Source organism: Hippichthys cyanospilos, chromosome 3 (assembly GCF_059441005.1).
Source record: "Hippichthys cyanospilos isolate Australia breed blue-spotted pipefish chromosome 3, RoL_Hcya_1.0, whole genome shotgun sequence".
Classification (NCBI taxonomy): Eukaryota; Metazoa; Chordata; class Actinopteri; order Syngnathiformes; family Syngnathidae; genus Hippichthys; species Hippichthys cyanospilos.
In genome coordinates, this window is record NC_142371.1 from 24,426,463 (window position 1) to 24,439,512 (window position 13,050).

The following is a 13,050-nucleotide window of genomic DNA, read 5'->3' on the forward strand; positions in this document are numbered from 1 at the left end:
AGGTGGGTTTGCGTTAGCGGAGGCGGGTGACGCGGATGCGACATGAAGGTTCGCCGCGCTCGCCGAAACGCCACCTGACACCGACACGGTCAATGGCTGGAGTGGCACACGATGGACCGCATAAAGGGGAAAATATTCAAATTTTGCACATGACTCTGAAATGTTTGTAAAATTTTGATTGGCGCAAAAACTATTCATACCAGAGCAGCAGGATAGTACCGTAACTGTAAATTATGATACGTTGGATAATTTGGATTATATCTCATCTCTGACCCGAATGATGACTGGATAGACATTACCAGTGGTGTCAAAATTAATTGATTGATCGACAATTAATTTATTATCAATGTAAATGACAACTATTTAAAAAAAGTCATCATTTAGAGCAGTGGTTCTCAACCTTTTTTCAGTGATGTACCCCCTGGAAAATAACCAGTGCAATGCATTTTTGGTAAAAAACAAAAGACCTAAAACATGTCATCAGCGTCTGATTTATTAACCATTAAACCCTTTCGAACTTTTTTTATTGGTCCACAAAAAAATATGATCGACCTAAAGTGTCTTCTTTTGGATCGTAGAAGAAATCTGTTGTCAAAAAGAAATAACTTATTTAATAATACATTTTTTTCCACAAAAAAGAATCAATATAATGTGTCAGACCTGTTCTAAAATAATAATCATAAATAAAAATTTGTCCACAGAAAAATATTAAACAAAGCGTCCTGTTGTGGGTTTACAGTAGAGATTTGTTTACAAAAATAAATCACGAACTGAATTAATAATACAGTAAATATTTGTCCACAATAAATAATCGACAGTGTCAGATATGTTCTAAAAAAGAAAAAAATTACAAATAAATGTTTGTCCACAGAAAATATTCAACATAATGCGTCCTGTTTTGGGATCCTGGTAGAGATCCGTTCGCACAAATAAATCATGAACATGACAGGTAACGAGAGACGACACGCATCAAGTTGGGTCGAACCATTCCAGTATCGGGGAGAATCTAGCTTTAGAACCACTGATTTAGAGCATGCGTTTCAAAGTCAAGGCTCGGGGGCCACATGATTGTGCAACGGTTGTGCACATCAAAATGCAAATTTGGATTTCAAGTTTCTGGCTAATATACCAAATTTGCAAGTAGTCTTCAATTTTTACAATTTTGGAGGAACAACAAGTATTTTGACCAAATCCCTCTCTTGAACAGATTTTCCTGCTCTTAGTTTTGATTTCAAAACTAAGTAAATGTGTGACAATAGTACTTAAAATTTATTAACGGCCCTCCAAAAAAAACAAAAACAATAAAAACAATGTGGTCCATCATAGGAATTAGTTCCTTACTCCAATTTAGAGCTATTGCTCAAGTTCATATTGATTTCACACCCTCAAAATGAATTGTTCTGATTTCTGGTCCTTCATGTAAGTAGACAATTTTGTTCAATCAAATTAATACATTTGCATACATCTGATTTTAATTCATAAATGTAAACAATGAGCAAACCAGTAACTGAATCAGTTTTAACAAGATTATGCCTATTTTTTTTCCGCGTGATACAACTTCCTTTTTTCTTGTTAGTTTCCAAATAATAATTGTTAATAAAGATTTTTTACACACTTTAATGAAAAAAATAATTTTACCCAATTATTTGATTGATCAATGGAGCAATCTATTCCAAAAATATTTGATAGTGACAGCTCTCGACATTACTGAATAACGACTACCAAAAATCATGTCAAACATTTTTCATTTTATTTTGACAATTTAATTACAGTATTACCTTCATCTCGGTTGACGTCAACAGGCATTTATTCCCCTCTTGGGCGAAATAACACGTGGCAGTATTTTCCAGAGTGAAGAAAAAAATCAAGTGTTCCAAAATACAAACAAAAGACTTGTTTTTCACATTTAAAGAGCGTAAAAACCATGCAGGAGTGCCGACATTTATCAGGCGCAGGCCATGCTGCTCAAACTGTGGCCACCGTTCCCAAATGTACATTAGATGTGGACGCACTGGACAACATAATAACAGATCATTTCCGCAATCAAGTCACATTTCATTTACTAAACTGGGAGGCCTTAAGTTGAGCGCATTTTATTTTTTTTTACCCAAAACAATATTGAAACTCATTCACTACCATTAACGGCTACAGACGTCAAAGATTTTTTTTTTTTTAACGGGCTTGGCATTGAGAGCTATGTAATTCAGAAATGTATTCTAAGTGGGCTAGCAGTGTATGAATAAAATAATGGGAGTGGATAATTACAATTTATAGTGCATACGCTTCACAGACAGCAGTTAAAGTCTAATGACTCTATAAACTGTAACAAATTATTTTTAACAGTCTACTTGAGCTGATACGTACTTTAATTTGTCCGACTCCATGTTTACATGCCTCACTAGGTGCTGCCGTTTTGGTTAGCAACAGAATATGATGGGACTTAGGTGGTCGATGCTGCAAGATAATTACGCTGGTAGTGGTTACTTTTTTTTTGATAGGGAAAAGGAGTGCATCTATTTAAGAGTGACATTCATTTTTATAAAGTGGATGACGTACCTGTCTATTAAAAGGATGTGCATTGTTTGGCGAAATGCAGAAGACTCTTAAATTAAAAGTGCTTGTGGTGCATAAAATTGAAGAAGTATTCAATTAAACAATTAAAATTGTCTGTATTGTTTGCTTTCTTAAAAAAAAGTATACGTGGAACTTTTTTAAAAACAATAGTTCAACTGGTAGTAAAATAAATATTTTTGTTATAATGTATGTATAAATATTTTATTATTTTTTTTATTCACTGGTAAACCTTAAAATGTAAAAACATTACCTCAAATTTTCTTCTTAAAGAATAGAACATCTCCACAAATAAAATACTATGTTGTATTCAATTGATTGTATTTCTTACTCTAAAATCTAGGAAGACGTAATATTAATGTGGAACCTTCCCATAAAAAAAATAAATAAATAAATAACTGCTCTAAAACAAATAAATACTAATTAAAAAAAAGTAATGTATACATTCTACTCCTTGTTATCCCAAAAAGACACCTTGTGGATATGTCTTTCCTATATATATATATATATATATATATATATATATATATATATATATATATATATATATATATATATATATATATATATATATACGCAAAAAACTAAACTGTATTTTATAGCATTTAGTCTGACACTCTTTTATTTATTTCAGTATTTACCATTAGCAGTTTCAATTTCATGGCATAAAATGTATTCCCATTTATAGAAAGAAAGCACTTTTACAATTGGCAAGTATCCAACTGTCCTATTTGGCTTACTGTTACTTACAACCCTATTCAATAGTCATTTTGTGTGAATGTGTTTTTTTTCGCGTGAGTGAACTGAAAATCACTAAGGAAAAATCAATTAAGGCATGTTACCTTCATTATGGAACGTCCACAGGGGAAAGTCATTTGGGCTGCTTTATCCACTCAAATAAAACACGAGTAACTGGTTAAAAGTCAGCCGCCCATTCCTGTAAAAGAAGTGGCATGCATGCATTTTTTTTTTTGCCCTTCTGGACAATCGGTGGCAACTGACAGGAGGAAGCCATGAACAATGAAAGGCAACACGTGCAAAGTGAACACCAAATGCCGAGAAAAATCACATCAGCGCTGTGTAAAAAATAAATAATGACAAATGATAACTATATAAGATAATACAGTGTTACCTTGACTTAGAATTTAGAACAAACAGTCTCTTGCTGATCTAAGGAGTGCTCCCAGACCCACCTTGCAGACCCTACACTTTGCTACAGCACGCTGGGCTTTCAAACAGGCGAGCCCCACGCATCTCCTAACGTGACCATGAGAGTCGGGGATCGGCCCGTGCCATAAGTTTGCTGGCATCTGACCAGGACTTTGAGGACCTGTGAAACATTTGAAGGGATCAGTCTTTGCTCTCGGCGCGCCGCCTTCTCACCAGCGAGGAGAAGAAGCTTCGACTCTGCTGGGGACCCATCAGCATGGGGGCCTGGTTCTTGTGGATGATCTCGATCTGAAAAGAAGAAGAGGTACGATGGGAGGTACTTTATTCGATCATTTCAGTATTGTTCATGGGCAATCATTACTTTTGAAATGCTATTTTTCGCAGCTAACAATTTACCTGGACTTGGTCATGTGACGTTTGAAAGCTGAGACATGATTGTTTTTCACTGAGCCCCAAGTACAGAAGGCCCGCCGACAGAAACAGAACTACAATGTGGCCCAAGATAAGAAATGGGTATCAAAAAAGAAGCCCTTGGCATTAATCATTGCCCAAAAAGTACGATAGTTGGAGTACTAGCAAAAGGGCGGTTAATAAGTCTCACGATGAAATGTACCGTATTTTTCGGATAGTGAACTCTTTCGGTGCCAAGAGTTATCAAAAAAGGATCCATCAAGGGCAACAGAATATTGTGTGCTATGTCTATGTCAATATGGGTGCTGCCATTAAAAGATTGACTTCCTTTCTTCAGTTACACTTGCATGTAGGTAACACTTGTGTTATAAGTGTGGAAACACAGCCATTTAATTGTCACAGTTACCACTACACTGCTCAATTGGCGCGAAAAAGTTGAAAGTTGATTTATATTTTTCTTTCCTTAATGATAAAAAGGATACAGGTTTAAGTATACTTCTACTATTTTTATAGCTAATAATCTTTTTTACAGTCAGCGCGTCGAGTGGGGGCACGAAAACTTTTCTCTTTCCTAGGGGGGCTTGGCCAAATATAATTGAGAAGCAATGACTTAGGTATACATTAGTCAATGGTGTCAGCTAGCCATTAAAAAACAAATCTTTAGATGACAATTTTATTATTATCGTTATTACTATTTTAAAATACGAGAATTCTCGTCCATGGCACTGAAAGAGTTAACTGCACCGGATTATAAACCACACCAACAAACGTTTGGCAGAATTTTTTTTTTTTTTTGCCACATATAGACCACACTGGACTGTAAACCACAGGTTGTAACATCAGATATTTAGATATTTGTTACAATATTGCAACAACACAACAGTAACATGCCTGATTGTGTTTACATATGGAGATAGCTTTTCAAACTCCAAATCAGTACTTTGATAGCATCGTATTCTGCCTACCTTTGTTTAATGGAAGATAACTAGCCAACTGGCGGCTAGTATTAAAAAAAAAAAAAAAAAACAGATAAGCCGCACTGCAATACAAACTGCAGGGTTCAAGGCGTGGAACAAAAAGTAGCCACATAAGGTCTGAGATTTACGGTAATTTGTTCACATCTGTCTGCATGCAACACAAGTGTTTTCTCTCTCAAAAGCCCGTTACACTTTTCCGCAATGAAGCCTTGCCTTCTTTGAGTTTGTTTTGTCTTTAATTACGACGGCCCTCTCACGCTGAAGCGCGGCGCGCATTTCCATACGCGGCGCCCGTCCGCAGCCTGACGAGGCGCAGCGTGACCAAATGAGGGCTCTTCAGCTCGCCGTAACGATTTCCACACCGGCTTCTCCTCCTTCTTTTCGTGGCGTGTGTTGTTTTAACACTCGCAGAAAACATCACAGTCCAAATGGCATGTTAACCCGCTAATTATTAACAACAAGTATGCAAATGCTGCCGCATGAATAAACATACTGACGAGTGTCTGTCAGGACATTTGCATTTCTGAGCGACGCCTGACATGTTTCTTTTTCGCTTTGATGAACAGGTTGCGAGATGTTACGCTCTTTTCACGTGAGATTGCATTAATGGAGGCTAATTATTCTTTCACTTTTCCTTCATGTGTAGCACAAATTACTCATCATCCAAATATGATGAATTTATTTCTCAAAAGTTCGACTAAAGTTTAAAGATGATGCAAAAGTTTTTTTGGTTTGTTTTTACAGTCATGTACTCAACTACATGAGCTCAACTCTTCCAAAAAACAGCACACAACTTTCATTCTTTTAAGCGCTGACCTGACCCAACATGCGATTTAATTTATTTGAGATACAAGCTGTAATTTAGGTTTGTTGTTTGTGATTGAGTTGGGAATGAAAATTTAGGCCTTGTCTATACGTATTCAGTTTTATTCATTTGTAAGCATGCCAAGCCAATAGGCAGTAGTTGTGTCTTCCATTTTTTTTCCAATCAGAAAGAACTTCCGTCTCTTAACTTCACCGTTGACACCTTTGGCGGGAAATAAAGTAGAATGATGATGAGAATCTCCAGTTTCTGATTGCTTCATGCAAACGCAGATCGGGAGGATTTGGCAAAACTTGGCTGAAGTTTTTGAGACCTTCGGTTTTGAAAAAAGTCCAGACATGTCTGCTAGCTTAATGCTATACATGTGAATTGAACTAGCATTGATGTTGTCGTAGTAATAAAGCTAAAACGTATATTTGAAAACAAGCAGTAGCAACACATGCGCACTGACCACACAATCTATATACCGTTCCGTCCTGCAGTAAGGTCACGGTGCCTTCTTTCTTCTTGAAGCTGTATGTGTCATGTACCATCACATGAGTGCTACTTTTACAGACAACTTTCATTTTCTTGGTTCAAACACGCTGCTTGAGGGCCGGTGTTCTGCATGTGTTCCAGATTTCTTTCCCCAGCACACCTGATTCAAATGATCAGCTTTTATATGGCTGACTGTGTTAAGCATGATGGCGCCCACCGTGGCTGCCGTCTTCTGTTCGCTGAGGTGAACAGAGTTAAGAATTTCACTGTGTGGTTTTGTGCTACACATGTGAAAATACCTCTCTACAATAATATTGACAGCAAGATATTCTTCAATCTCGGTAAAAAAAAAAAAAAAAAGAATATTATTGCAGATTCTATATGTATAGTATCCCTGGGTGCAGAGGGTGTCAAACACATAAATCGTGGCCCAATATGTAATTCTAGTTTCTATCAGAGGGCCGCTGCGGAGTAAAATTAATTTTAAGTGTGATTGTCACACGTTTACCTTATTTTGAAATCTGAGGCCAGTAAAAACATAAAATGATGCAGCGGGTCGGATTTGGCCCCCGGGCCTTGAGTTTGACACCTCTTAGCCACTTAGCCTCACTAAATGAGTTAAAATTGTGTGGCATTTGAGCCAAGGAAAACATTTTAATTTTTCATATGAAATATGAAACTTTATTTTCATCATTTGCTTCATGATGTGAATTGTACGCTCCACTTCAGAATCCAACATTCCATTTGTATTGTCTTAGACTAGCTTCCACGAACCAGGAAGTCATCTGCTTACTAGGGGTGGTGCATGCCAAATGCATTGACAAAAGATAAGGGCAAAAACTTACAGTGCATGGAGTCTGCATCCAAGGTTCACCATCAATCTGCATGGGAAGTGATTTACTGGTTCTGTAAGAGAGGATTCCCAAGGTATCAATTCAAGACTGAAACGCTGCAAATGTAGAAACCGAGTTCCATCATATTTCCCACAAAATCTGTTTAAGCGGTACCATAAAATATAGAAACCAGCTAGGTATTGCAATTCAAAAAAAATTGCCTAAATAGGCTACCATAGAAATTCTTTCTAAAGATTTGAACATTGAAGTTTGACATGGAACCCTCAGAAAGTAAATCGGCAGCAATAACCATGTAGATTCACGGCGAACTAGCCAGTGCCTAAACGATGAAATCAGAATCCCTTCATAACTAGCACCGACCTTATGGTGACAGAGGAGCACTGCGCCAGGCGTCTTCCGGCGCTCTTCAGGCCTGTGTAGATCTGACCCATCTCCATGGCTCCCTCCAGCCCGACCACCTCCAACAGCTGATCGGACAGGTCTGAAACAAACAAACAAACGCAGTTAAGCAGATGGATCCAGAAACGACTACTTTGTTGCCTCAGAAGGGCTGAATAAAATATGAAAAGAGGATGCGGAAGTTTGTCGTGGGAACATCGCTTCATTCAGATCTGACTAGCTTCCTCCCTAAGCGGGCTGTCATCCAGACCCGAGTTCCACACAAACGAGTAAAGGACACGTTGAAGAAAGTCAGGTGTAAAAGAACAAAAGCTGCCGCGTTCTTCACTTGCAGACTTCTGCATCAGAGACACGTAAACGGCGAGTTAAGAACAGCAGCGAGTCAATTAATTAGATTGCACCGGCAATGCCAGGCAATCTTGTGATCATATCATTATTAATTTGCACTGATGTGTATTGATTTTGGCCCTGTAGGAGGCTGGCGCTCACGCCGGGCTCCATCTGCTTCAGCCTCCGACGCTTCCCTCCTCGAATTAAGGAGCCGCTGCCTTCTCGGTCGGGAGCGCGTTCACATTAATTGAAAAGCAGCCTTGCGATTTTTTTGAAGCTCGGCTGGATGCGTGCGAGCGTGCGGACCGGCTGCTTCGAACCTGTCGCGTCCGCTTTCCCGTGGCCGCTGTTGTCGTCGCGGCCGTCACCATGGTGATGGACAGGCGTCGCTCTCTATCTGGGGCTGTGAGTGAGCTGCTTTTCAGGGTCACGCCGTGTGTACATACACGAATGACATTGGACCTCTCTCCCTCCCCCATTTTCTCACCCGAGCGCAAACGCTTTCGCGCAGGTGACGCGCACCGTGTCACCGCAGGCTGGGATCCTTTTTTCTTGCCCCGGGCAACCGAGATTCAGGATAGCGGTGTGGAAGAAGAACAAGAGATGAAGTAACAGAGTGCTGCCTAAACGGACTACCAGAGAGATGCAAAAATGATTGACAAGTGAACCTGATGTTTGACGTTTGACATTATGGGGAAAAATGTGCAGAAACCAACAGGTTGATAGTCAGGAATGATTTTGCTGCCTAAACGGGCTGCCATGGAAATGCAACAAAATATTTTGAGGGGAACCTGGTGTGGGACCATTATAAACACAAACTGGACAGAAACCAGCAGTTAAAAATATTCTGCCGTTGTTAGAATAATTATATATGTTATCCCATATCTGTTTTATGCAGTTAGTACGTTTGTTATGCTATCAGTATATTGTTAAATTAGGATAATTGTTTTCTGTTACTGTTGGTTGTGAAGAAGAGGAATTGAGGCATCTCAAGCAGCTGCAAGAAAGAGACAGGCCCGTGACTCGACCAACAGGGTCGCACTTTCGTGACCCAACCAGTCGCACTTAATGTTCCTAAAGAAGCAGATACCAGCATGGACTCTAAACTGCATTCCTCACGATCATAAACTGATTGTTTACATTGTTGCCAAATGTCTTCCCCAACCCCTCAGGGCAGCAATGACTTTTGTACCTAGGGCCAACCCCAAAGAATAAATGAGGAACTGGAAAGAGCTCTCAGAAGGAGAAGGTTCCTGTCTTAGGTTCTCCTCGTGAGTAATAGGTCCTTGTCTTTCTTCTGTTTGTTGTTTATTGAATGTTCTAGGTTGCTTGAACCTAACAGCTGCCTAAAAGCAAAATATTTGTAACGGCAAAAACTGGGATGAAACAAACAGGTTGATAGACCAAAATTATTTTGCTGCCTAAGAGGGCAGTCATGAAAATACTATGACAGAAGTAGCTGACATTTAATACAAGACCACTGTGAATTAGAAGCAGTATCAAGTAGGTTATTTTAGACCTAACTTAATGCCGCCTAAACGGGCTGTCATACAAATACTATAACCGAGGTAACTGACCTTTGGTACAGGACTTCCGTGAATTAGAACTTGGCAGCAACCAATAAGTAAATTCAAACTAGACTGACTAAATGTGACACCATTTTGAATTCAAGCTGTACAAAACAGTGAGCTTCATATCCATACCTATTTGTTGACCAAACGGGCCGCCATAGAAATACTATAACCGAATCAGCTCCGTTTTCATTCGCCGCCTATATAGGATGCTGTAAAAATACCAAATATAAAATGTTTAGTGTGGAACCACTGAGAACCAAAACCCTGAAGGAATCAGACTTTTCTTATCTGCCTAAACATGTTGCCACGAAAAGGAATCACGTAAAAGTAAATTTACAAAAAATATAATAATCAAACAAACAATGCGTGTCCTTCACTTAATATCAGCCAAAAGAAGCTCCATAAACTTCCTCCTGCTGTCCTGGCACCAGCAGGCCAGTCAAGACCCACTACAGCAAAATGTCGGGGGGTGGATTTCTAGGCGACCTGTCCTCCAATGAGTGCTTCACAAGGGGCTTGTCATGGGGCATCAGTCCCCAAACAACACACCCCACCCACAGTAGAAAAAAAAACCTCACTCCCATTGTAAATAATTCACTCCACAGCCATTCCCTTCCACCTGAGGGGCTTGTCTCCTGGCGTCACCAGCAGGATGATTTAACAGCTCCAGAAAGGTCAGCTACACACACACACAAACACACACACGCACACACTAAAACCTGCCAACAATTTGATCCATGCGTCGTGCTCGACTACGCCCCCTCTGGCTAATGCACTTGTGTGTGTTTACCGCTAAATGCACCTTTTTGAGCTGGGGGCAGGGAGGCTTGTAAGGTTCTGAATCTTATCGCTGGTGTCTTCCAAAAGGAAGTCTACGATGGTGGAAAACTTCAGATTTTTCTGATGTTTTAATTTGTAATTCTTTGTTTTGGCAGAAAAACTGAATGAACCTTTTGTTTTCTGCTTACGGACCAGCGGCAAACTTCACAGTCTGAATTTGACCTGCATGTTTCAGCTTGTCACATGATCAAACTTGAAAAATAGAAGAGCCGTGATTGGCTGAGCCCTGAGCTATTGTGATGCCGTTCTGAGTACACGGCAAGTGGAGCACAGGGGTGCTCAAAGTGTCAACTGCAGTTGACCGCCTAGGTAGCGTTGGTCGGAACTTCAAAATAAAAGTGCAAAAAGGCCATTCGTGTCATACATTACTTGTTATGGAGCAGTTTATTTTGAAGCATTAAGTGGCATTCTCGCAACGTTTGGCTGTTTTACTATAATGGAGTAGAACGTAGATTGAGAGGCAGCGCGTTTATTTCATTGCACTTCTAGTCCTAAAGGCTTAAAAAAATAAAAGAAAAAGATTTAGTCCCATTCCTAATAGTTACTCTTCGGAAAATGTTTCTATCTTGTCTAGGTCATTAATTCATTTGCTACATTGTTTTTTTCTGATTTCCCCTTTGAATGTTTTATTTTCAACTTTTAGAAAGAATTGTTTGGGAAAGTCGCAAACATTTGAGGTCTTTTTTCATTTTGAGCAGGCAACCTTTTTTGGTCATTCACACATTCCCGGCGACGCCCGCCCTTTGACGTAAATGGAGCCGGGAGAGTCCGCTCCTATTAACTGAGCCTGTCCTCCGCTGTCTTCGCAAGCCATTAATACGCAAGTGACAATTCCAAATAGTGACACTGTTTTACCTCCGTGTCGCAAACAAAAGCCGCCCGCTGTGATTCACCTTGTCACCCGTGAAATATTCATGCGCTTGAAAAAAGTTTGGGGTTCCAAGTTTGCTGTTGAACGTTTCCCCTACTCTCACCTTGAACTGCAAACATGAGCTCTTTGGGATCGGTCAAAGGCGTCCTCCTGTCCAGGCCCTTCTTGGCCGCTTTACGGTGACCCCTCCTTTTCTTGCTCTCACCCCACAGGTTGGAGCCGCCGTGCATGCTGGGAATGTTGAGGATGGCGATGCCCTCCAGGGAGACGGAGCTCAGGTCCAGGGTTACGCCGTCGCACTTTCAACAAGAAGGAAAAAAAAAAGGCAATTGAGGCTACAATTATATGAAAATGATTTTTTAGATGGAGACGAGGTTGTGACGCAGCATGGCATGTAGTATAGTATTAGCGTTGTATAGTATAGAAAATCATTGAATAGGTTCAGTAAAGTAAAGCATAGTATAGCATTAGCATACCAAAATACATTATAATACGACATGTCTTTAGTATAGTATAACATTTGCATGGCATCCCTACTCATGCACGTTACCTTGTTTGAACAGTAAAAATCATCTATTATCTTTTCTACTTTTACTCTAGTCTAGCATAGCATTGCATGGAATTGTTTTAGTATAATAAAGTATAATATAGCATTAGCATAGCAAGGTACAGTATAGTATAGCATAACTATATATAGTATAGCAGTTTAGCAATTGCGTGGCATAGTATAGCTTTAGTGCAGAGTAACATTATCCATATAGCTAAAACAAAGTAAAGTAACTAAGTAGTAGCCGAATATGGTCTTCTACACTGTGTATCATGGAAAATAAATGTGTTTTTCTCATAGATGTGTGAAAATAAAGTCCACCTGTATGAAGCGTCCATACTTTTCTAGTCCTAATTAATGGAAGGAGGTGGAAAAAGATGAACTGTATCTTCATTATCATTTGGAATCACACTCTGTGGGGTTGCGGAGGGCTAATTACCTTTGTGCGTCAAGCAAATCCAATGGGGAGCATGTGCCAAGGCTCTTCACTTACACATTTCAGAGGAGCGAAATTAGCACAATTCGGATCTATTTTTAGAAAATGAGCTGGTCAGCCGCTGGCATAAACACAGTGTTCCCCTGCTCTATTGTTCTTTTAAAGCATTTCTTTTAAATGTGCGTTGACATGATACTGAAAAAAATTATTTACTGTCCTCATCCGAACAACGAGCGACAGGCCGCACTCACCTCAACCTCCAGGAAGTCATGCAACTTCTTGCACGTGGCTGAGAATGTTTCTGACGTGCCAAACTCAAAGTACCATAGCTTGTTCTTTGTTCTAAGAGGGAAAAGAGGGGCCGAGGAGAACGCAAGACATCAATCTTATGACAAACCAAAGCATCTGTAAAGGCGTTTCTGTTATGAAAGGGGATTTCCTAAATATTAGAAAGGAAATACACCCCTGTGATCTAAGAATTATTAATCTGTAATACGTGACATCCTTCAATGCGTCACATGCTGAGGGATGATGATGAATGTGGTTAAAAAGACATTGAGAGGGATAGATGGACCATTGAGGATCTGTTAGTGGGCGAAGGAGGGTCAGCTGTGAGCGCTTCGCAATTAACGGCGGACTGGAGGGGGGGCTGCACTACCTGGCTTTTATTGCTAAGACTGATGATCAATGACCTAACCATCTGTTGATACGCTTTTCATATGTCATATCATAAGAGTGGAAAACTTGTGTGGCAGGGCCTTTTTTGCATA

General features: G+C 39.7%; 1 protein-coding gene across 2 annotated transcripts in view; it reads right to left on the reverse strand.

Moving 5' to 3' along the window:
• Positions 1-1,728: 1,728 nt before the first annotated feature.
• dgkb (diacylglycerol kinase, beta) overlaps positions 1,729-13,050 on the reverse strand; it is a 54,802-nt gene continuing 43,480 nt past the window's right edge. For both annotated transcript variants that reach the window (XM_088411120.1, XM_088411119.1), the window contains 5 exons: positions 12,532-12,622; positions 11,401-11,596; positions 7,644-7,764; positions 7,275-7,335; positions 1,729-4,029 (listed from right to left, as the gene is read on the reverse strand). In XM_088411120.1, the coding sequence (XP_088267246.1) occupies positions 3,922-4,029; positions 7,275-7,335; positions 7,644-7,764; positions 11,401-11,596; positions 12,532-12,622 (577 nt within the window). In that variant the 3' untranslated portion in view covers positions 1,729-3,921. The remainder of the gene's footprint in view (positions 4,030-7,274; positions 7,336-7,643; positions 7,765-11,400; positions 11,597-12,531; positions 12,623-13,050) is intronic.